The sequence below is a fragment of the Mytilus galloprovincialis genome, chromosome 3 (genome assembly GCF_965363235.1).
Source record: "Mytilus galloprovincialis chromosome 3, xbMytGall1.hap1.1, whole genome shotgun sequence".
NCBI lineage: Eukaryota > Metazoa > Mollusca > Bivalvia > Mytilida > Mytilidae > Mytilus > Mytilus galloprovincialis.
The window spans coordinates 88,019,475-88,043,729 of NC_134840.1; the positions used below are offsets into that span (position 1 = coordinate 88,019,475).

Consider the following 24,255-nt stretch of genomic DNA (forward strand, 5'->3'; position numbering starts at 1 on the left):
GACTTATTTGTAAATCTTACTTTTCTGAACATTATTGCTGTTTGCAGTTTATCTCTATCTATAATAATATTCAAGACAAACAAGAGTGCACACGCTGAAATGTCTCGCCTTCTATACTAATCATTGATATTATGTTGATAGTCCTAAGTATAAAGCTAAGCTTTAATACAACTGTCACATAAACTTAACATTAACCAAGATAACTAAACAAAGACCAAGGAACCTTGAAAATGAGGTCAAGGTCAGATGAACCATGCCAGGCAGACATGTACAGCTAACAATGCTTCTATACAACATATATAGTTGACTTATTACTTATAGTTTAAGAAAAATAGACCAAAACACAAAAACTTAACACTGTGCAATGAACCGTGAAAATGAGGTCACGGTCAAATAAAACTTGCGCGACTGACATAAAGATCATAAAATATTTCCATACACCAAATATAGATGACCTATGGCATATAGTATTAGATAAAAAGACCAAAACTCAAAAACTTAACTTTGACCACTGAACCATGAAAATGAGGTCAAGGTCACATGACATCTGCCCGCTAGATAGGTACACCTTACAATCATTCCATACAACAAATATAGTAGACCTATTGCATATAGTATGAGAAAAACAGACCAAAACACAAAAATTTAACTATAACCACTGAACCATAAAAATGAGGTCAAGGTCAGATGACAACTGCCAGTTGGACATGTACACCTTACAGTCCTTCCATACACCGAATATACTAGCCCTATTGCTTGTAGTATCTGAGATATGGACTTGACCACCAAAACTTAACCTTGTTCACTGATCCATGAAATGAGGTCGAGGTCAAGTGAAAACTGTCTGACAGACATGAGGACCTTTCAAGGTACGCACATATCAAATATAGTTATCCTATTACTTATAATAAGAGAGAATTCAACATTACAAAAAATCTGAACTTTTTTTTCAAGTGGTCACTGAACCATGAAAATGAGGTCAAGGACATTGGACATGTGACTGACGGAAACTTCGTAACATGAGGCATCTATATACAAAGTATGAAGCATCCAGGTCTTCCACCTTCTAAAATATAAAGCTTTTAAGAAGTTAGCTAACACCGCCGCCGCTGCCGTATCCGCCGCCACCGTAGCCGCCGCCGGATCACTATCCCTATGTCGAGCTTTCTGCAACAAAAGTTGCAGGCTCGACAAAAAAGGGCCCAAATAAGCATTATTCTTGGTTTTCGCACAATAACTTTAGTTTAAGTAAATAGAAATCAATGAAATTTAAACACAATGTTTATGACTACGAAAGGAAGGTTGGTATTGATTTTGGGAGTTTAGGTCCCAACAGTTTAGGAATTAGGGGCCAAAAAGGGACCCAAATAAGCATTTTTCTTGGTTTTCGCACCATAACGTTAGTATAAGTAAATAGAAATCTATGAAATTTAAACACAAGGTTTATGACCATAAAAGGAAGGTTGGTATTGATTTTGGGAGTTTTGGTCCCAAAAGTTTTGGAATAAGGGGCCCAAAGGGTCCAAAATTGAACTATGTTTGATTTCATCAAAATTGAATAATTGGGGTTCTTTGATAAGCCGAATCTAACTGTGTATGTAGATTCTTAACTTTTGGTCCCGTTTTCAAATTGGTCTACATTAAGGTCCAAAGGGTCCAAAATTAAACTTAGTTTGATTTTGACAAAAAATGAATCGGTTGGGTTCTTTGATATGCTGAATCTAAAAATGTACTTAGATTCTTGATTATTGGCCCAGTTTTCAAGTTGGTCCAAATGGGGGTCCAAAATTAAACTTTGTTTGATTTCATCAAAAATTGAATAAATGGGGTTCTTTCATATGCCAAATCTAACTGTGTATGTAGATTCTTCATTTTTGGTCCTGTTTTCAAATTGGTCTACATTAAAGTCCAAAGGGTCCAAAATTAAACTGAGTTTGATTTTAACAAAAATTGAAATCTTGGGGTTCTTTGAGATGCTGAATCCAAACATGTACTTAGATTTTTGATTATGGGCCCAGTTTTCAAGTTGGTCCAAATCAGGATCTAAAATTATTATATTAAGTATTGTGCAATAGCAAGTCTTTTCAATTGCACAGTATTGCACAATGGCAAGAAATATCTAATTGCACAATATTGTGAAATAGCAGGTTTTTTTTAATTAGAGTTATCTTTCTTTGTCCAGAATAGTAGGCAAGAAATTTCTTATTGCACAATATTGTGCAATAGCAAGAATTTTTTTTTAATTGGAGTTATCCTTCTTTGTCCAGAATCAACTAAAATCTTTGTTATTTACAATATACAATGTATATTCACTTTTTACTACCAACTGATAAATTAAAATAATCTTTACCATTCAGTGATAATTACAAGCAGTTTTTTTACATCTTAATATTTTATGATGTATTTAAATGAGCAGTTACTGTTGCAAACTCCATTAGAAATTTTAATTGAGATTAGTTTTGGAATAAGGGAAAGGGGGATGTGATTAAAAAAATTGGGTTCAATTTTCTCATTTGAAATTTCATAAATAAAAAGAAAATTTCTTCAAACAATTTTTTTGAGAGGATTAATATTCAACAGCATAGTGAATTGCTCTAAGAGAAAACAAAAATTTTAAGTTCATTAGAACACATTCATTCTGTGTCAGAAACCTATGCTGTGTCAACTATTTAATCACAATCCAAATTTAGAGCTGAATCCAGCTTGAATGTTGTGTCCATACTTGCCCCAACCGTTCAGGGTTCAACCTCTGCGGTCGTATAAAGCTACGCCCTGCGGAGCATCTGGTTGGTAATTGTTATGGGGGTTTAAAATCATATGATGTGGAGTTTATTTTTCATGGACACTGTCAAATTCAGAACCCATTACCGGTATGGCTGATTTGCAGCAACAACAAAACGATTCGTACAGGTTATGTAAAAGGTTAAAGAGATTTGTAAAGCAAACGTTGACAAATGAAAAGGTTTTTAATGACTTTATCTGGCAAATTGATGCTGTGCAACATGCATCTTTCGAGTCTGAATAGAAACCGGAAACGCGGATGTATCAATTTGATTGTAATATATATACGAAATGAATTCGGAATTACGATACGATATTTCTTTACAGGAAATATTTAAGTTTTTACTTTTAAACTTTTAAAGTAATTTTAAATTATCGTTACAGCAGTACTCGAGTTATTTGCGATGAAATAATATTAACTGTTTTGTGTCTTATTTTGTACTCCTTAAAAAAGGGGGATGCTGATTGCGTAAATCAAAATAAAGCACGTGTTCGACTTGTTAAACTGTTTTCTTTGTAACTGGATTATTAATTTATTTATTTAATCTAAATTATCATAATCATTTGCTGAAACTTAGTTGATTAATTCGACAAATGGATCGTCTATCCTCAGATAGTATTCTCCTGTCTGGTTTGTTGATCTACCTGTACAAGCTCAGGTACAAGTGATTAGCGATCTTAATCCGGATATCCCTCATTATAATTTATAAAAAAAATGGTGTCGGGCTACAAAAAACGATGAAGTTTTGAACGATGATGGAAGACAATTTAACGATGGCGGAAGACAATTTTACGATGGCGGAAGACAATTTAACGATGGCGCGAGTTATTTGACGATGGCGCAGGACATTTGAACGATGGTGGGGCGCCATCGTTAAACAGGCCCTGGAGATCCCTGAATTCAGGGGCAGCAACCTAACAACCAATTATCCGATTCATCTGAAAATTTCAGGGCAGAAAGATCTTGACCTGATAAACAATTTTACCCCCGTGTCAGATTTGCTCTAAATGCTTTGGTTTTCGAGTTATTTTTAAACAATATAAAGTAATCATCTTCCTCTGTTATTACACCAATGTCATCAAGAATTCTGTGAAATCAGCTTATTTTGGGGGTTGAGATGGGTGCAGTTTCCTTCTTTCACAGTACATGAATTGAAATATTCCAATTTTTTCTTTTCTAAATCTTTCCCAACCTTCGTCAATTTTGAAGCACTCAAAATAAATTATTGACATACCATTTGCTGTTTGTTTGTTTGGACATAACTGTACATCTTTATCTAATTTCTGTATTTTCTTACCAAATGCTTGACAATATTGTGTATTTGAAGACGATGAAATATTTTCCTCTATCAAACTTTATTTTCTTGAAAGAGATATCAGACATCTTTACATGTGAAACCAGATGCTCCGCAGGGCGCAGCTTTATAAGACCGCAGAGGTTGAACCCTGAACAGTTGGGGCAAGTATGTACACAACATTCAAGCTGGATTCAGCTCTAAAGGAGAAGGTATGATAAGGGACGTCTAATGAACTTAAAATTTATTTTTTGCCTTTGAGCAGTTCACTTTGCTGTTGAATATTAATCCTCTCAAAAAAATGTTTGAAGAAATTTTCTTTTTATTTATGAAATCTGAAATGAGAAAAATTTAACCCCCCCCCCCCATTTTTTTTCACATCCCCCTTTCCCTTTTTTCAAAACTGATCTCAATTCAAATTTCTAATGGAGTTTGCAACAATAACTACTCATTTAAATACATCATAAAATATTAAAATGTAACAAAAGGTGCTTGTTATCACTGAATGGTAAAGATTGTTTTAATTTATCAGTTGGTAGTAAAAGTGAATATACATTGTATATTGTATAAAACAATGATTTAAGTTGATTCAACTACTATTCTGGACAAGAAAGTAACTCCAATCAATTGAAAATTTCTTGCTATTGCACAATATTGTGCAATTAGATATTTCTTGCTATTGCGCAATACTGTGCAATTGAAAATATTTGCTATTGCGCAATACTATGCAATTGAAAATTTCTTGCTATTGCACAATACTGTGCAATTGAAGATTTCTTGCTATTGCTGAATACTGTGTAATTGAAAATTTCTGGCTATTGCACAATACTTAATATAATAATTTTGGATCCTGATTTGAACCAACTTGAAAACTGGGCCTATATAATCAAAAATCTAAGTACATGTTTAGATTCAGCATATCAAAAAAGCCTAAGAATTCAATTTTTGTTACAATCAAACTTAGTTTAATTTTGAACCCTTTGGACTTTAATGTAGACCAATTTGAAAACTGGACTAAAAATTAATAATCTACATACACAGTTTGATTTGACATATCAAAGAACTCCAATTATTCAATTTTTGATGAAATCCATCAAAGTTTAATTTTGGACCCCGATTTTGACCAACTGGAAAACTGGGCCAATAATCAAAAATCTAAGTACATTTTTTGATTCAGCATATCAAAGAACCCCACAGATTCAATTTTTGTTAAAATCAAACTAAGTTTAATTTTGGACCCTTTGGACCTTAATGTAGACCAATTTGAAAACGGGACCAAAAATTAAGAATCTACATACACAGTTAGATTCGGCACCCCAATTATTCAATTTTTGATGAAATCAAACATAGTTCAATTTTGGACCCTTTGGGCCCCTTATTCCTAAACTGTTGGGACCAAAACTCCAAAAATCAAACCCAAACCTTCCTTTAGTGGTCATAAACCTTGTGTTTAAATTTCATAGATTTCTATTGACTTATACTAAAGTTATGGTGCGAAAACCAAGAATAATGCTTACTTGGGCCCCTTTTTGGTCCCTAATTCCTAAACTGTTCAGACCTTAACTCCCAAAATTAATCCCAACCTTCCTTTTATGGTCATAAACCTTGTGTTGAAATTTTATTGATTTCTATGTACCTATACTAAAGTTATTGTGCGAAAACCAAGAATAATGCTTATTTGGGCCCTTTTTTGGCCCCTAATTCCTTAACTGTTTGAACTAAAACTCCCAAAATCAATCCCAACCTTCCTTTTGTGGTCTTAAACCTTGTGTCAAAATTTCATAGATTTCTATTCACCTAAACTAAAGTTATAGTGGGAAAACAAAGAAAATGCTAATTTGGGCCCTTTTTGGCCCCTAATTCCTAAAATGTTGGGACCAAAACTCCCAAAATCAATCCAAACCTTCCTTTTGTGGTCATAAACCTTGTGCTAAAATTTCATAGATTTCTATTCACTTTTACTAAAGTTAGAGTGCGAAAACTAAAAGTATTCGGACGACGACGCAGACGACGACGCCAACGTCAAACCAATATACGACCAAAAAATTTTCAATTTTTGCGGTCGTATAAAAACTATTCAGTAACTTAAAAGTCTATTTCTTGGTGATGTTTCTCAATTTTAAAGAGTGTAGAGTTAAATCAAAAGTTGATATGTTATTTATAGTGCATGTTACATGTATATGCTATGGGTAAAAAATGAACATGTAAATGTGGCACAATTGATATCATTCGAAGCGTGGCGCAATTGACTTTTCAAAACCGTAATTGGTGCAAATTGATTCTGCAAGAATGAACCAACATTGATAAGTTTGACCCAAACTAATCAATCAAGTTGTCTTCTGGTTTGCTGATGACATAAAGAAAACAATTGTGTCTATCATGCAAAATATGCATAACCTTAAAAATCAATTATCTTAGTTGTCTGCATGTTTATATTGTAAAATATCCATATGCAGTATGCAGACAACCTGAAAATAGGTTCACTCAAGTCTTTAAACTAAATGTCTTTTGATTTGCAAATGTTTTTCCAATGAAATTTTAAGAACAGATTTGTTTACTGTATACATCCTGAAAATTTGACACTGTTATTCAAGGAATCAAATTTATGTAATACAATGAGATTTATATATCAGTCATTCAACAGTTGACATAATACTGCCAAAATATGTTTATACAATGTACTAAAACAGGGGTTTTGTTTATCATTATATCCTCTATCTTTAATACATTTAGAAATAATCTGTCTTATAGATTATGGAAATATATACCTGCACTGTCTACATAGTTCTCTTTGTTCTTGACACTTCTTTTTCGTTTTGTTCTGAAATCATTGTCTGGTGTACTTGATAATGGAGTGTATAGTTAAGAAAAATATCTATATATATACATGTACTACTAAAGGATGGGCTATTCATTGAGCCACAACTCAACTGAAACCATACATAGTCAGAAATATTTATGATTTGACGTATAAGTGTAGTGTTTAGTACTTAATTTGTCTTTGAAACAATCTTTTCTCTTCAGAAAACACAAATTTTGGAGAAAACGATTAAATTTCAGAGACTGTTACCCATCAGTGTCTGATATGAATGCTCAGTCGACTTTTACTTTATTTTTTATAGTATTTAAATAGTATTTTTTCTGTTGTTATACTCATTTTGATCCCTTTTGGTAATTTCGATGGATTTTACAAAGCTTATACAGTTATTAAGTTAAATGGTTAACAATTAATTGACAATAAAAAATAATCAAATTTGACGAGTCTACATCGGATTTCTTGGTGATTCACTGGAAAATATTTATTTTAAGTTGATTCTCTGGTTTAAAACCTATTCAAATACTTAAAATATCTTCATTGTTGTAAACAAATTCTTTAGTTTTGAGATCTTTAGAAACAAAAAATATTCTGTCTTGGATATCACTAACAGTGCAGGGGTTCAAATTAACATTTGGTACTGGAAGGTCCAGGATCTTTGACTCTCCAAACTGAAAGGTCCACAACCTAAATTCCAGGTCCTACTTTTACTTAAAATATTTCATAACTCAGTAAGATACAAAATTAATGTGCTTTTGATAGGTTCATGATAAATGTAATTGTCTTGTATATTATGAATTCGAGTAATCTTCTTGCGGGCGGGGGGGGGGGACATTATTGGAGAGGGTGTCACTGTGGGTGGGTGTGTTGTCTCAACGATTGGTAATTCATTACTAATTAGGCCATAATTATCTCAGGGCTAACACTTCTTCAGCTCGATTTTAAAAAGTCCCCTAGAGCTTGTGTTACAAGTTTGCTTACATTGTATCATATCTAGTTGCAATATTTGTGAAAAAAAGTACATGCAAGAAACTTCCAGCTATTTATGACTGGCCCTTCAAAATTGAGAGAAAAAAAAACAACCTTGAAATTGAATTATCTATTTTGATCTATGTGTATGTTTTTAAAACTTAAAACTAGAGTGTCAACCTTGACAAGATTTTGTTGGTGATTTTTTCTAAGGATCCATGCAATAAATCTGAAGGGCAGAAGCAAAACGTGTTAAACCTGTTATGGCCCTTTTCAAGGTGTTGTTAACTGTTATCTGAGATCAATTTAAGCTGTTAACTGTTTTCAACCCTGTTTGTTAGTTTAAACATATTTATTCATCATCAATACAATTATATCATCATACAAAATACACAAAAATAACCCTGTTTATTAACTGTTATCAGCATTTTTTCATTTTTTGTTAACTGTTTTTGCCAAAATCGAGGTGTTGTTAACATGTTAACGGACCCCCTATTGCCCCCCAGGGTTCTCACTAGGAATTTTTCATGGTGAGTCCTGGGACTCATCACTTTTTGAAATGGTGAGTCCCAGTAGATTTTGATGAGTCCAGGATGCATATATTTTTTTTGTCTCAATATGATAAAATATGAAGAAATAAAACTAACAAGAATGTGTCCCAAGTACACGGATGCCCCACTTGCACTATCATTTTCTATGTTCAGTGGACCGTGAAATTGGGGTCAAAACTTTAATTTGGAATTAAAATTAGAAAGATCAAATCATAGGGAACATGTGTACTAAGTTTCAAGTTGATTAGACTTCAACTTCTTCAAAAACTACCTTGACCAAAAACTTTAACCTGAAACGAACAGACGGACGGACAAACGAACGGACGCACAGACAAACGGACGGATGAACGGACGGACGAACGGAGGCACAGACCAGAAAACATAATGCCCCTCTACTATCGTAGGTGGGGCATAAAAATGCATGTGAGTTTGCGTAACCATTTGAATTCTGTCTCCCAGATAGACTACCATTTTCTCTCTTTCTTTGGCTTAGTTGGTGTAGTGACTGACGTTGTTTCTGAAGCTCTTTCTATATCTATCAATTCTTGGTGTAGTGGGTCAGTGACTCTTGGTATTTTACTTGGAACTGATGATTCAATGTCATCAGGTTTCTTTTAAAGAAGGACAGGTTTTGTGATACTGATATCATTTTGTTGTCAAGCCAGTATTTATAAGAAATTTAAATTGTATGAAAGTTGATGTTTGAATCATGATAATTATCATAATAATTAATAAAAGCAAGCAAATATTAAGTGAACACTGTTCAACATAATGATCTTGGCTTAATAGTAATTATTTTTTAATCATGTTCTAAACGGATTTTCAAAAAGTGTTTACCTAAAGTTGTACGATTGCGATGTTCAGCATGCACAATACAAGAAAATTGTTAAATCATTCGAAGACAAGTAAAATTATTTTCATCCATATTTTTTTAAATCTACGCTGTTTTATGACATATTTTATACGTAAAGCATCTTTTATGAAATATTATATCATATCGTTTCAAGTTCACAGAAATATTTTACTTTCTATGTTTTAATTGATAAGGACGTGATGCTCAATACGTGGAAATATTCAAGCTTTTCAAATACTCGTAAAATTACAAAATCGGTAACTTTAACATATTTATTGATCATTTTTAATAGAATTACAATATTTTAGTATGAGATACGTTTGATTTAAAAAAAATATGTATCATTCAACAAAAATATTGATCTGCGCATATCATAAAAATGTCAACTTCCGGTATAGTTTCCTGTCAAAACAATGTGGGAATATGCAAAACGATATGTTTGGGACTCAGGGGATACAACGAGGACACGTCCTAGGGACTCACGGGTTTCAAAAATGACGCGTCTAGCTCGATTTCCATGCGCCCAGGACGTGTATACACGTCTTAGCGAGAACCCTGCACCCCCTCTATTAATTGACCAAAACATATTTAAAATAAGGATATTCTTTAACACTATTCTTTGTCCTGTTAACTGTTTTCTGTGGCTGTAAAATAAATAAACAAAAAGTTGCATACCATTAATATACACTTCCCCACCTTGTATAAATTAGACTAAATCATACATTAATCATAACTAACAACTAGAGGCTCTCAAGAGCCTGTATCGCTCACCTGACTCTACTTCGGTTTTTGAAATTATATAAAAAAAAAGATAAAATTTGGTTTTATATTGCATTCCATTCTGTGGTTTTCTAATAGGAGATATTTGTATGTATTTCCCCCGCTGGCAGCCATCTTGGATGATGGTTCGGCTACTAAGTTCCAACACTTGGTCAGCACATAAGGAACATTCATGCTATTTTTGGTTTCATTCCATTAAGTGGTTCTTTAGAAGAAGACTTTTGTATGCATTTCCCATAGGGTCCTATGTTAAACTAAGTCCCCCGCTGGCCATCTTGGATAATGGATCGGCTACAAAGTAACAACACTTGGTCAGCTACTCATAAGGAACATTCATGCTATGTTTGGTTCCAATCCATTCAGTGGTTCTCTAGAAGAAGTTCAAAATGTAAAAAGTTAACGACGACGACGGACAACAGATGACGGACACCAAGTGATGAGAAAAGCTCAATTGGCCCTTCGGGCCAGGTGAGCTAAAAAGAGATCATAATGACAACTAAAGGTAGTTTGAATATAAGAAAAAGTGTTATCATAAAACATATCCAGAAAAAAAGTCCCTGAAAGTTCATTGATTACCAAAGTCACAACAGATTTTTCCTGAATAAAAAATTTGGGAGTGCACATACTGAAATGACTCACCTGCTTTACTAACCATGATAATTTTATGTTGATATTCCTTAAGACAGTGTAACTTCAAGTATCACACAAAACTAAACGGCACAAATGATCCATGAAAATGAAGTCAAGGTGAGTTAAATCAAGCAAGGCAAACATGTACACCTGTACACCAAATATAGTTGACCTATTGCTTATAGTATCTAAGGACCTAACTACTGAAACATTGCATTGACCAATGAACCATAAAAATAAGATCAAGGAAAAAGATACCATTCATACAGACAATCACCTCTTAAAACCATTCCATACAACAAACACAGGTTACTAATTGCTTATAGCATAAGAAAAATAGATCAAAATACATTCCTTAACATGTACCAATAGACTGTGAAAATGAGGTCATTTTCATTACAAACCTGTCAGACTGACATGTACACCTTATAATCCTTCCATGGTCTAGATCTAGGTTAGATGAAAGTTGTATGACAGACACATAAAGCCTTGCAAGGAACCCATTATTTGCAACCTAACCCAACCTATTACTCAAAATAAGGATGACAAAAAAAAGCTTGTTCACTCTTTCATTAATTTTGCTGATTAATAGCAAAGATCTTTTAAGTAGTTTTTTTTTAAAAAGACATCTGTTAAAGTTTTATAAATTTCAAGGTCTAAAAAATTAATTGATGCCCCCCAAAAAAAACCACAGACTGAACATAAATGTTGAAACTCTGACAGCAGAATGTAGAATCAATATGTATTGCTTCGATCATGTATGTTGCAGGATCTACAATAAATGGTTATGACAAGTTTTTTGGGGTGTTTTTTTTTAGTATAACAATAATATTATGTCATATTTGCTATCAGTTTTTAAAATTTTTAAAACATTGCTTAATTGATCCATACAAAGACGTGTAATCTAACTTACAATATCTGGGCTTGACATATATGAATTTGCTGATCGATTATTCCTGTTTGACCTAACTGGATTTCTGTTGTAAGTTCTTAGTCTTGAATAAGATGAGTCAGAGAATCCTCCATCACTGTATTCACCTTGACTGCCAACTGAAATGACATACATGTGTAACATGAAGTGAGAAAATTTAAAAGCAAGTGCATCAATTAATTGGGATCAGACCATTACAGTAAAGCAGTTGTCCTTATAGTATACATTAATTTATATCTGCATGAAAGGAACTTTTTGAAATGAATGTTTCAGAATTTTTTATATATTTTATTGTATTTTAATTGTTAGCTAATGATCTTATGATTAATGGAAAATCAGGTTAAAGCTAATTGTAAAGTCCTGATATGTAATAGCTTAATTTTATATCACTCAGAAACCAGTGTCTTTGTACTGGCATGTTTTAAATGATAAGTCAAGACTGAAAATTTTCAAAAAAAAATCATGTCAGTTTTGGTCTTCAGCACACCTACAGTTGTAATGACAGCTATTTTAGAAACACATATGATGGTAACTGAAATATCAATTGTACATTAAGTTTCAAAGTTTTTTATGTCATTTTCAATACTTTTTATATCTATTCAAAAATAATAAACTTACATGATGATGTACGAGATCTATTTCTACTGCCCCCTGCAGAATAAGAAAAAAACAATTTTTTTTCACTCTAATCACAATCAAGAGACAACTAACCTGTACCCCTAAATATTAGTTACAAATATGATGAAAGAGAAAGTCAATGCCTATTATAAGTTTTTGTATTCTTTAAAGTTGTATTTTTCACCTTTAACATGTGAAAATTTCAAAAATAAATATTCTCAAAGTTGATCAGTTTTATATACAAAATTTAGAAAGATTAAATCATAAAATAGACAAAACTTGCTACAAAAATCTTTTTACTTATCAATGCATAAATTATGTATATAATATCCTTAGTTATACTTTGAAGAAAAATATGAGAATTGATCAAAGGTGAGTGTTTCAAAAGCATTTTGAAAAAATAGACATTTGGGCATAGATTCTTATGTTCTCTTTTCCAAATTGAATGAGATCAATCTTTCAATTTCTCTCATTTTGAAGGTTGTACAGGTTTCAGAAAATGATGATCCATCAAACAAAAAGTATAGGTTCTTAAGCTCTTATTCAGCTACTTTGAGCATTCCTTTCTTATTACTCTATTCATTTAATCAGATCAGATATGGCTTGATATAATTCATGAACATAATCAAGAGACAAAAGACAACAATTAGTGATAACAATTTATACTAACCACCTTACACTAATTAATTAATTTACACAAGTTTGTTATAAAATGTAGTCAAAATATTTGTGACTCAATTAAGCACAAGATAATCAAGATATTTAAATTCACACTAAAGTTCAGATTTAAATAACAAGAATCAATTTAAAGAAAAACAAAAACTCACAAATTTCTATAATATAAATATATAATTTAGGCTAATACCTAAATAATGATAATTTTAAAACATTTACCGTACTTGAAATGTTTTTATATAAGGTAATCTGGCGCAATACCCGCAAGGGTAGTCGCCATTAAACTCTATTTAGTAGTAGTAGTGACTCAAAGATCACTAAAAGTCTTTAAGGCTAAACATCCTAGCAATGTGAAAATTCAGTAATACTATTAAACTGCATATATTGTCCTAGTTTGTTTTGATTCTTTAGATAAACTTCCAATTTGTAGTTTTTCACTGATTGTATTTTCAGTGTTTGCAGTAATGGACAAGACAAGTTTATTAATACACTCAGGCACATATTGTGTGCAACAAGAGCAGTATACAAAATAGTAAATTGCTCAATAAATATTACAAATAAAAAATAACGCAAACCTTTTATCACTACGGGTGAAAAAGAAGTTTTCAGTATCTGTGAAATAAGTTTAGGATAGTACTAGCGTAGAATTAATTTTTCAAGATAGATTATTGATAGAGTTCATGCACCTCACACTAATTTGTATAGGCCAGGCTTTAAATTACGTATCAGGTTCGTCAAAATTAACTCTATTCCGCTTCAGCATTTCCCACAGATTTGGTATCGGACGATTCCATGAGTTAAAATCACTGGGTCGGGTCGAATTAATTAATTGACATTTATCCAATAATTTATCGGCTTCAAAAATTTTGCTGTTTCTGTTCGGTATTTCCTTGCGATCCATGTTTTTTTATACTCTGTCATCGTTTGTTTTGTACAATTCTCCTTCTATGAAAAGTTTATCTCTTATCAAAACAGCTTTCTTTCGGTCTTTCTTTGCCTGCTTTAAAACAGGATATAGGCTTTAATTTGTGACAGTTCCTCATGACTAACTGTTTATCTTTAAAAGATACAAACTTAGTCATTATATTTTGTCTTTGCTTTCCGAAACGATGTACAGAAACGAAATTCATATTTTCAACGATTCCGAGTTTTTTGCGGATAAAATCCTTTACAATGTTCTCTGTATCCTCATTTGGCTAGTGCTTTAATCCGGATATAATGATATTGTTAGCCATTGTAACTACGTGTTCAATTCTTGTTATCATTGCGTCTAATTTCTCCTCAAATGGCGATATCCTTGAAACTTCCCACTCAAGCTTTCCACATTTTGTCTGGAGATCTGCCACGACAGCAAGTACAGATTTTAATATAGAGATAGTTTTGGTATCAAGTTCTTTGTATTCCGACATTATTATTCAAAATACTGTGAAAGTACTTTTATTCGTGGGGTACCAATTTTCGTGGTTTTCGTGGATGACTTTATCCACGAATTTAAGTGTCCAACGAAATAAAATAACCATTGTCTAAATCAAGACCTGGAAAGATCCCATTTGGTAGGTTTGACTACTGATATGACATGTATGATCTAGTCTAAGAGAAGATATTGAATAGCACCAACTCTGAGAATACTTTAATAGCAGTCACAGAACTACAACCGCATGCAGGATTATACCCATTTAATCTTTAATAACCTAAAATGTACAACTTTTGTTTTTGATCAATGAAAGTCAGATTTCCGGTATTGATATGCTAGTATGATAAAGTGTTCATTTTATATCCTCATAGTTCTCGTACATATAAGAAATAAAAAAATTATGCTGGTCTTGATTTTGCTAAGAATTATTTGGCAATTCATAGCATTTGTTTATGTTACTGTTTTCTTTAGGTGACATGTTAATGGCCTAATTAACACCTTTGATGGTCTTTAATCTGTTGATCACTTTATCATGGGTTAATTAGTGTTATCACTACGATTTACACGGGTCAATGTTTACTTTGCAATTTCCTTCAATCTAGACTATCTGTAACCCTCGTTTCTAAAGGCTTCAATTTTTCAATTTTTTTTTTTTTAGAAAACTAAAATCCACGAATTTAAAAACCCACGAACATGTAAATATTGCTCAAACCACGAAAATTGATACCCACGAATTAAAGTACTTTCACAGTATATATAATAAAGTTATTGTTGTTGCAATTGAACGCCAAGAGAACAATGGAGAACAATCAATCGCCACTAACAACCCGACGACGTTAGCAACATTAGCAAATCTCTTGTAGTAAACGAAATTTTCAGAATATTTTTCATTATTGTCGTGAAATCTGTGAAGTTGTTGAAAAATTAATCTTACCGTTCGAATAAAATCCTTAAAATCTGTGACTCCAGTCCATTTGTTAAGCTTATATGCTGGCCTAGATCTTGCTAGTTAGAGTTTTTGCAGCAGCAAAAAAAGCATGACTGACCTTCCCAGTACTTCCGTCATCTTTCGAAGATAATACAGACCCAAGAAACCAATTAACCCTGTCACAGTTATTGCAGCCTGTCATAAGCTGGTGCTGATATTTGTTCAGGAGGGTTTATCATGCTGAAATTCTACTATGGTTATTTTAATTCTATTCATGAAGATTTCCTGAGCTTTCACTTAATGCAAGATAATTTTCATTATTTATGACCCAACAGCTACCACATAACGGTCTCTGTACATTTACTAAAATATTAATTTTTAGCATTCCAATATGTTTTGAACAAACAACAAGAACATCCCATAAGTACATACCTGACAATTGACTATAATTTACATAACTTCTTGGTGAAGCTTTTGTCTTGACAGAATTTCCTGAGGTTTTTGATCTTGATGATCTTTGACTGCAATAGAAAAAAGAATAATATCTAACATATTTTTTTGGTATATTTTTCAAGTATATGCTTAGATACAGGAATAGGTATAACACATATCTTACAATCTAAGGTGAGTTCTACAATAACAAATTCCATAAAAAAGGGCAACATTAATAGGTATTATATAATGTAACAATAAACAAACAAATCATACCCCTTGCTACTATATATATAAAGCAATGGCAAAGTCAACAATATATTTAGGGAAATCCCTTGGATCTAAAACAAAATTTGAAGCGCACAATGGTATAATATGGTTACAATTCTAAGAGAGTTTAAATAAATTTTAATATTAAAGGTATAAGGAGTTAGTTACTTATATATCAAAGGAGTAACCAGATAAAGCAACATCAAAGTTCACAATTTGATAAGGGAACACAAAATAATTTGGAAAAAAAAGTAGACTGCAGGTGCACAATAGTATTATTTGGTGAAGATTCTGAGAAGTTTATGTCATGCCAAAGTAATCCCAAAAGTCCCTTTGATGAAAAAATGCAAAAGTGCTTCATATAAGTAAGTTTCTGTGAAAGTTTCTGAACTTCTGACAAGCATTTCAAGAGCAATTGCAGATACTAATAAATGTAGAATGATCAAGAACAAGAACATATTTTATAACAAATTAAGGGGCACAATGGGTGATTGCATAACAATATAAAGGGATATAACTAAACAAGAATGTGTCCAAAGTACACGGATGCCCCACTCGCACTATCATTTTCCATGTTCAATGGACCGTGAAAATGGGTAAAAAATATAATAAGGCATTAAAATTAAAAAGATCATATCATAGGGAACATTTGTACTAAGTTTCAAGTTGATTGGACTTCAACTTCATCAAAAACTACCTTGACCAAAAACTTTAACCTGAAACTCGCACTTTCATTTTCTATGTTCAGTGGACCGTGAAATAGGGGTCAAAAGTTATTTGTCTTTAAAATTAGACAGATCATATCATAAGGAACATATGTACTAAGTTTCAAGTTGATTGGACTTCAGCTTCATCAAAAACTACCTTGACCAAAAACTTTAACCTGAAGCGGGACAGACGGACGAACGAACGAACGGACGAACAGACGGACGAACGGACGGACGAACGGACGCACAGACCAGAAAACATAATGCCCCTCTACTATCGTAGGTGGGGCAAAAAAATCCTAAGGATGATGCCAATCAAAGTCAAACTTGATCTGAGCTTTGTGGTAATAAGTATTGTGTGTAAGTTTCATAACATTTGGTTAAGGCAAATCAGTATACATGTACAGACAAATGCACAAAGGCAACACTTAGAGCCCCTCCTCTACTGAAGGGGCATAAAAAGAGGAACAGAAGCCAGGAACAGGCATCACCTTATATCATATGTATCAGAAAGCAGGTGGCTAACATTGGTCAGCAGATAGGAACAAAAGTTTGTAATAGTAAGTGAAAATCATACTGACTACTATGCCTAATGTGTCAAAAGTTAAGAAAACAGCTTGTCTTTAAATTTTACTTGGCAATGAGGCACACTTTTACATATAGGCTTTTCATCTTACTTTTTTAAATTAATTTCTTTTTTCTTTCTCTCTTGATCTTTTATGTATGCTGTTGGATCAAACCTTGGATTTCTAGCACCTAAAAAAATGTAAAAAACAGTTTATTAGATGCATAAAACATAAACTCTTTGATATAAATATAAATGGGTATATAATCATAATCATTTCATTCTATTTCAAAATAGGAGCAATTAATAGGGAAAAATATGATATGTGAAGGATAAACACAGGTCAACAATCTAAAATACATGTAATATCAAGAACAACCATATAATGTAGGAACAGTGCAATATTATGTAATCTGACATCAATAGAATTTGTGTGACAGCTTTTAAATGTACAACCATTGAAAATAAATAAATGCAATGGATATCAGTTATTCTTGAATACTAAAGATAATTGTTTAAATCCAGGTTAGGTGTTGTCCATATGCTCCAGTAAGATATGATATAATTATTACTGCGTCTCTCAAGATATAAATTTGGGAGGGGATTGAATAGGGAGGGGATAAATTAAATATGTAATGCAAATGAAACTTTTGTAGGGTTTTTATTAGAATAATCCATGAAATGCAAAGTTTTTTAAACAATACCTTACAGTATCTTTTTGTTTAACAGTTTTATTTAATTGTTTTTATCTAAGATTAATTTTACCAGCAGGTGAAGGAGATGGAGTTCTACTTCTTGGTCTATGTACATTATTCCTAAATGAAGAAGATGACTTGTCACTTAATCTACTTCTATCAGGAGCTGATGATGGTCTCTCTTTTGAAGATCTTCTTTCTCTATTTAATGATGAATTCCTCACTGACAAACGATCACTTGACCATGATCTGTCTCTGGATAATGACCTCTCCCTTGATATTGATCTTTCCCTTGAATTATACCTTTCCCTAATTGGCGGTCGTGATGATCTCTGAGGTGGTGGTCTAATTCTATCTCTACAAAATACAAATATTGCATCTATATTTATGTGAATTTAATTTTTAAAAGGGTTTGATTGAACCCGGGTTGTGTGCTGCTGCAATCAGCACTGGTGTCAACGTGATGATCGTAACTGCAATTACGATCCTCCCAATATGGCGGACACAAATTTAGGGAAATTTTAGTAGGCCGATTTCTCCACTCTAACAGCTTATTTTCAGATTTGTTTTACATCAAGAAAAATCTTAATAAGCATTGCCATTGAATGTGTTTTTCCTAAATGATAAAAAAACAATCAGAAGAACGTAAATCAAGATTAAAAAAAAACCACACTGATGATCGTAACTCTGTCTATGGATGATTGTAACTTGTTCTTGTTTTAAAAAAAAGATCATCGTAACTCAAAATTTATGATGTTTTTTTCTTTTCTTTAAATGAACATCCTATGTAGCAATCACAATATATAGGTATCACTAAAATAATATGATTTTAAAACTAAACAAAATGAGCGTTAATGAACACCGCTATTTATCAATAAGAAATGACATAAGGGGGAATTAGCAGGCTTATATGCAAATTGCCTCAATATTTTTTTTCTTATGAGTAATTGAGTTAACATTCAAAATGGAATATGTTTATATGGAAAAAATATAGATATCATCCTTAAACTTACGGTATAAATATCAATAAGGGAGCTCCCATTTGATTTTTATAGGGAGGGGGTGAAATTTGGAAAAAAGGCAGGACAGGAGTTTTGAGTAATAAAAGGCAGGTTGAAAAATATACTTGATTCGCATAGGATTTTTTTCAGTTAAAAAAAATCATCAGTTTTAAAGTGCTAATGCATTGTGAAAACCAATATTTCATCAATGATAATCAAGTCAGATAATTCTCATGAATCTCCTTTTCATATTGGATACAATTTTTTTTAAGTCTGATGCAGACATTTTGTAGTCAAAGCATTTCAACTGAGGTACTACACAGGCGTCAAAAGGCGTCATTATGGAGTAAAGGGGGTGGCGTCATTATGGAGGAAAGGGTAAAGGTAATAAAAAAATCAGGATAACTAATAAAAAAAGGCAGGACCGAATAGAGCGAAAAATAAAAACGCAGGATAGAGATTTTAATAAAGAAAATGCAAGGCATTTTTTTTTTTTATCCCAGCCCCTCCCCACAATAAAAATCAAATAGTAGCTCCCTTTATTAACAGTTTTATTGGTGGTTTTTTTTCCATTCAATAGATATGGTTACACTTCGTAATGCTATATGTTTTCAACCTCTCCTTAAAAAATCCTATATCTGTTTAAAAAAACAAAACACTATAAAGTCTAAATTCCCCCAAAATACCATTTGTTCTCGAAAGGTACTATTGTCCCTACAAAATGTAGGAAAAAAAGAAAAATAAATCTCCAATATGACTAAACTGGCCATTAATATGAAATGTCCAATACCTTGTTTATATAAAATATATGAAATCAAGTTGTTAACCCCCAATGCATTTTAATATAGTTGAACTAGATTAAAAAAAAAAATGAAATCTCGCGAAATCAAAACCATTATTATCACAATACTACCTGATAATGTACACTTTTCCACATACCAGATAGCTTTATTTATCTGAAAATGCTTCATAGGAACAGACAGTTACGATCATCTTAAAAAAAAGTTACGATAAGCATCGTGATTATTGTATCTCGATTTTCATTCTTCTTGTTGCTTTTCCATCATGTACGAAAAAATATTTCAATGGCAATACTTATAAAGATGATTCTTGACATAATACAAATTAGAAAATAAGCTGTTAAAGTGGAGAAATCAGCCTCCTAAAATTTCCCTAAATTTGAGTCCACCATATTGGGATGATCGTAATTGCAGTTACAATCATCACTTTGACACCAGTGAATCAGTGTTAAAATGTAACAATGTTTTCCCCTAAAAACTGAATTAAAAAAAATGTTTGCTCAGGGTGCTATTTCTCTTTATTATAAGTGGTTGACAAAGTTATTCAAGCTTTAAAACCTTTAACTACAGACTGTTCAATGTACTTAAAAATTGAATGCAAACATCATGTCAATTTGTTAGTTAATATTGAAAAAAAGGAACAAATGAAAATTTTATAGACTGGATTGTATATTTTATATAATATATATAAAGTAGTAGAAATATTGACAGCCAATATGGTTTCTTTGGTTCTTTTTTTGAAATGCTATATTTACTTCATTGAAACATAACTGAAGAATGTTTGTGCTACCTTTTATATACTGCTAATTCATTTGTTAAACTTTTCACTCTTATTCTAAGGTTTCTCTCTGATGCCCGCAGTTCCTCAACCTATAAAATTATAAAAAAAAACATGTTTCAATTAATGACTGTGTTTATTTTCAATATTTCAGTGGATTATGACTCCATTTTGGAGAAAATACTTTAAATAAATTACCCTTTACCCAAACTAGAGGCTCTAAAGAGCCTGTGTCGCTCACCTTGGTCTATGTGCATATTAAACAAAGGACACAAATGGATTCATGACAAAATTGTATTTTGGTGATGGTGATGTGTTTGAAGTTCTTACTTTACTGAACGATTTTGCTTCTTACAATTATATCTATCATGAACTTTGCCCATTAGTAACAGAGAACTATATTTGGTAAAAATTTACATAAATTTACCAAATTAATGAAAATTGTTAAAAATTGACTATAAAGGGCAATAACTCCTTAAGGGGTCAATTGACCATTTAGGTCATGTTGACTTATTTGTAGATCTTACTTTGCTGAACATTATTGCTGTTTACAGTTTATCGCTATCTATAATAGTATTCAAGATAACCAAAAACGGCAAAATTTCTTTAAAAATTACCAATTGGAGGGCAGCAACCCAACAACCAGTTGTCCAATTCATCTGAAAAATTCAGGGCAGATACATATTGACTTGATTAACAATTTAACTTCTTGTCAGATTTGCTCTAGATGCTTTGGTTTCATAGTTATAAGCAAAAAACTGCATTTTACCCCTATGTTCTATTTTTAGCCGTGGCGGCCATCTTGGTTGAATGGCCAGGTCATCGGACACATTTTTCAAACTAGATACCTCAAAGATGATTGTGGCCTAGTAGTTTCAGTGGAGATTTTGTAAAAGATTACTTAGATTTATGAAAAATGGTTAAAGATTGACTATAAAGGGCAATAACTCCTAAAGGGGTCAACTGACCATTTTGGTCATGTTGACTTATTTGTAGATCTTACTTTGCTGAACATTATTGCTGTTTACAATTTATCTCTATCTATAATAATATTCAAGATAATAACCAAAAACAGCAAAATTTCCTCAAAATTACCAATTCAGGGGCAGCAACCCAACAACCGATTGACCGATTCATCTGAAAATTTCAGGGCAGATAGTTCTTGACCTGATAAACATTTTTATCCCATGTCAGATTTCCTCAAAATGCTTTGGTTTTTGAGTTATAAGCCAAAAACTGCATTTTACCCCTATGTTCTATTTTTAGCGGTGGCGGCCATCTTGGTTGGTTGACCAGGTCACGCCACACATTTTTTAAACTAGATACCCCAAAGATGATTGTGGCCAAGTTTGGATTAATTTGGCCAAGTAGTTTCAGAGGAGAAGATTTTTGTAAAAGATAACTTTAATTTACGAAAAATGGTTAAAAATTGACTATAAAGGGCAATAACTCCTAAACGGGTCAACTGACCATTTTGGTCATGTTGACTTATTTGTAGATCTTACTTTGCTGAACATTATTGCTGTTTACAGTTTATCTCTATCTATAATAATATTCAAGATAATAACCAAAAACAGCAAAATTTCCTCAAAATTACCAATTCAGGGGCAGCAACCCAACAACCGATTGACCGATTCATCTGAAAATTTTAGGGCAGATAGATCTTGACCTGATAAACATTATTATCCCATGACAGATTTCCTCAAAATGCTTTGGTTTTTGAGTTATAAGCCAAAAACTGCATTTTACCCCTTTGTTCTATTTTTAGCCGTGGCGGCCATCTAGGTTGGTTGACCAGGTCACGCCACACATTTTTTAAACTAGATACCCCAAAGATGATTGTGGCCAAGTTTGGATTAATTTGGCCCAGTAGTTTCAGAGGAGAAGATTTTTGTAAAAGATTACTTTAATTAACGAAAAATGGTTAAAAATTGACTATAAAGGGCAATAACTCCTAAACGGGTCAACTGACCATTTTGGTCATGTTGACTTATTTGTAGATCTTACTTTGCTGAACATTATTGCTGTTTACAGTTTATCTCTAACTATAATAATATTCAAGATAATAACCAAAAACAGCAAAATTTCTTCAAAATTACCAATTCAGGAGCAGCAACCCAACAACCGATTGACCGATTCATCTGAAAATTTCAGGGCAGATAGATCTTGACCTGATAAACATTTTTACCCCATGTCAGATTTGCTCTAAATGCTTTGGTTTTTGAGTTATAAGCCAAAAACTGCATTTTACCCCTATGTTCTATTTTTAGCCGTGGCGGCCATCTTGGTTGGTTGACCGGGTCACGCCACACATTTTTTAAACTAGATACCCCAATGATGATTGTGGCCAAGTTTGGTTTGATTTGGCCCAGTAGTTTCAGAGGAGAAGATTTTTGTAAAAGTTAACGACGACGGACGACGACGACGGACGACGACGGACGACGACGGACGACGGACGCCAAGTGATGAGAAAAGCTCACTTGGCCCTTCGGGCCAGGTGAGCTAAAAAGTAGTCAATAAATACAATACTCAAAGTAATTTGTTGATGAGTTCTCTTTCTTACACAAAATTCTTGGTGCACTTTCATGTAGTATCCCATACACTTGTATTCCTTAAGTATAATATTAAATGTTTACTTAACTGACATTTTTTTTTATTAAAGTTAATTTCGCATTCAGGGACCAAAATCTATTTTGGTCTTGAATCTTGAATTCTGTGAATAAATTGTATGTTCCTTTAAAAAAACATAAATGAATCATCCAGCAAAAAATATCCCAAGTTTGATCACTATGGTTTTGGTGGGGTCTTTGAAAACCATACTGTATCTGCTCTATAATCGGGTTGTTGTCGCTTTGACACATTCCCCATTTCCTTTCTCAATTTTATGTATCTATTTACTCTTATAATATAGACTTATGTTTTGTTTGAGTTCAATCACTTACTTCCTCCAGTAAATCTCTATATTCCTGACTTCGTTTGGTTGTTGATCTTTGATGTCTTGTTTTTTCCTTCATCAAGTCTTCTTCCAAACTTTTAGTAAGAGCTTTAAGAATTCTGATCTCTTTCACAGCATTTCCTGTGGAGGTAGTTTTGACTTCTCTTCGAAAATGAAGAAACTCTGCCTCTAGCTCTTCTTTCTCTTTAAGCATCAGATTGTAGCTGGAAGTAATCATACTCAACTATCATGACTATAGTTTGTATTTCATAAAAATAAATTTTCAAGGTTTGTGGAAAATTTTGGTTTTTGGTGATATAGGGTCAAAATATCTAAATGTGTTCACAAAACAAATGTCACCTATTTCAGTCTTTTTATTATAAGTCTAATTAGATTTGTTTTTAATTTAGTTGTTATTTGCTTTGAACTAGCTGTCAGTAACTCTGAGTACTCTCAGATTTGTACTTTTTTTTTATTGTTGTTAGAGATGAGGGATGGACACTAACCCTGCCACGTCTAATCTGTTTTTTTGTATGATGAATTTCTGCTCTGTTTTGATATGATTAGTTAAGCCTTTTTTGCAGCTGATTTTTAAAGTTTGTTCTTTGTGTTGTTAAGGTAAGGGAAGGGTTGAGAGCTCATGAACATGTTTAATCCTGCCACATTCTTTAATGTGCCTGTCCCAATTTAGGAGTAAGTAGTTCAGTTGTTGTGGTCATATTTGTTTTTTTCTTAAACTGTTTAGTTATAAATAAGGCTGTTAGTTTTCCCAATTGAATTGTTTTATATCTTTCATGTCAGGACCTTTTATAGCCTATTTACTATATTACAG

General features: G+C 32.5%; 1 protein-coding gene across 2 annotated transcripts in view; it reads right to left on the reverse strand.

Annotated features, from left to right (window-relative positions):
• Positions 1 to 24,255, reverse strand: part of LOC143069296 (centrosomal protein CCDC61-like) — a 44,244-nt gene that overhangs the window by 2,806 nt on the left and 17,183 nt on the right. For both annotated transcript variants that reach the window (XM_076243858.1, XM_076243859.1), the window contains 9 exons: positions 23,431 to 23,647; positions 20,501 to 20,580; positions 17,980 to 18,266; positions 17,327 to 17,405; positions 15,673 to 15,761; positions 12,224 to 12,256; positions 11,588 to 11,724; positions 9,868 to 9,908; positions 6,845 to 6,930 (listed from right to left, as the gene is read on the reverse strand). In XM_076243858.1, coding sequence (XP_076099973.1) covers positions 6,845 to 6,930; positions 9,868 to 9,908; positions 11,588 to 11,724; positions 12,224 to 12,256; positions 15,673 to 15,761; positions 17,327 to 17,405; positions 17,980 to 18,266; positions 20,501 to 20,580; positions 23,431 to 23,647 — 1,049 coding nt within the window. The remainder of the gene's footprint in view (positions 1 to 6,844; positions 6,931 to 9,867; positions 9,909 to 11,587; positions 11,725 to 12,223; positions 12,257 to 15,672; positions 15,762 to 17,326; positions 17,406 to 17,979; positions 18,267 to 20,500; positions 20,581 to 23,430; positions 23,648 to 24,255) is intronic.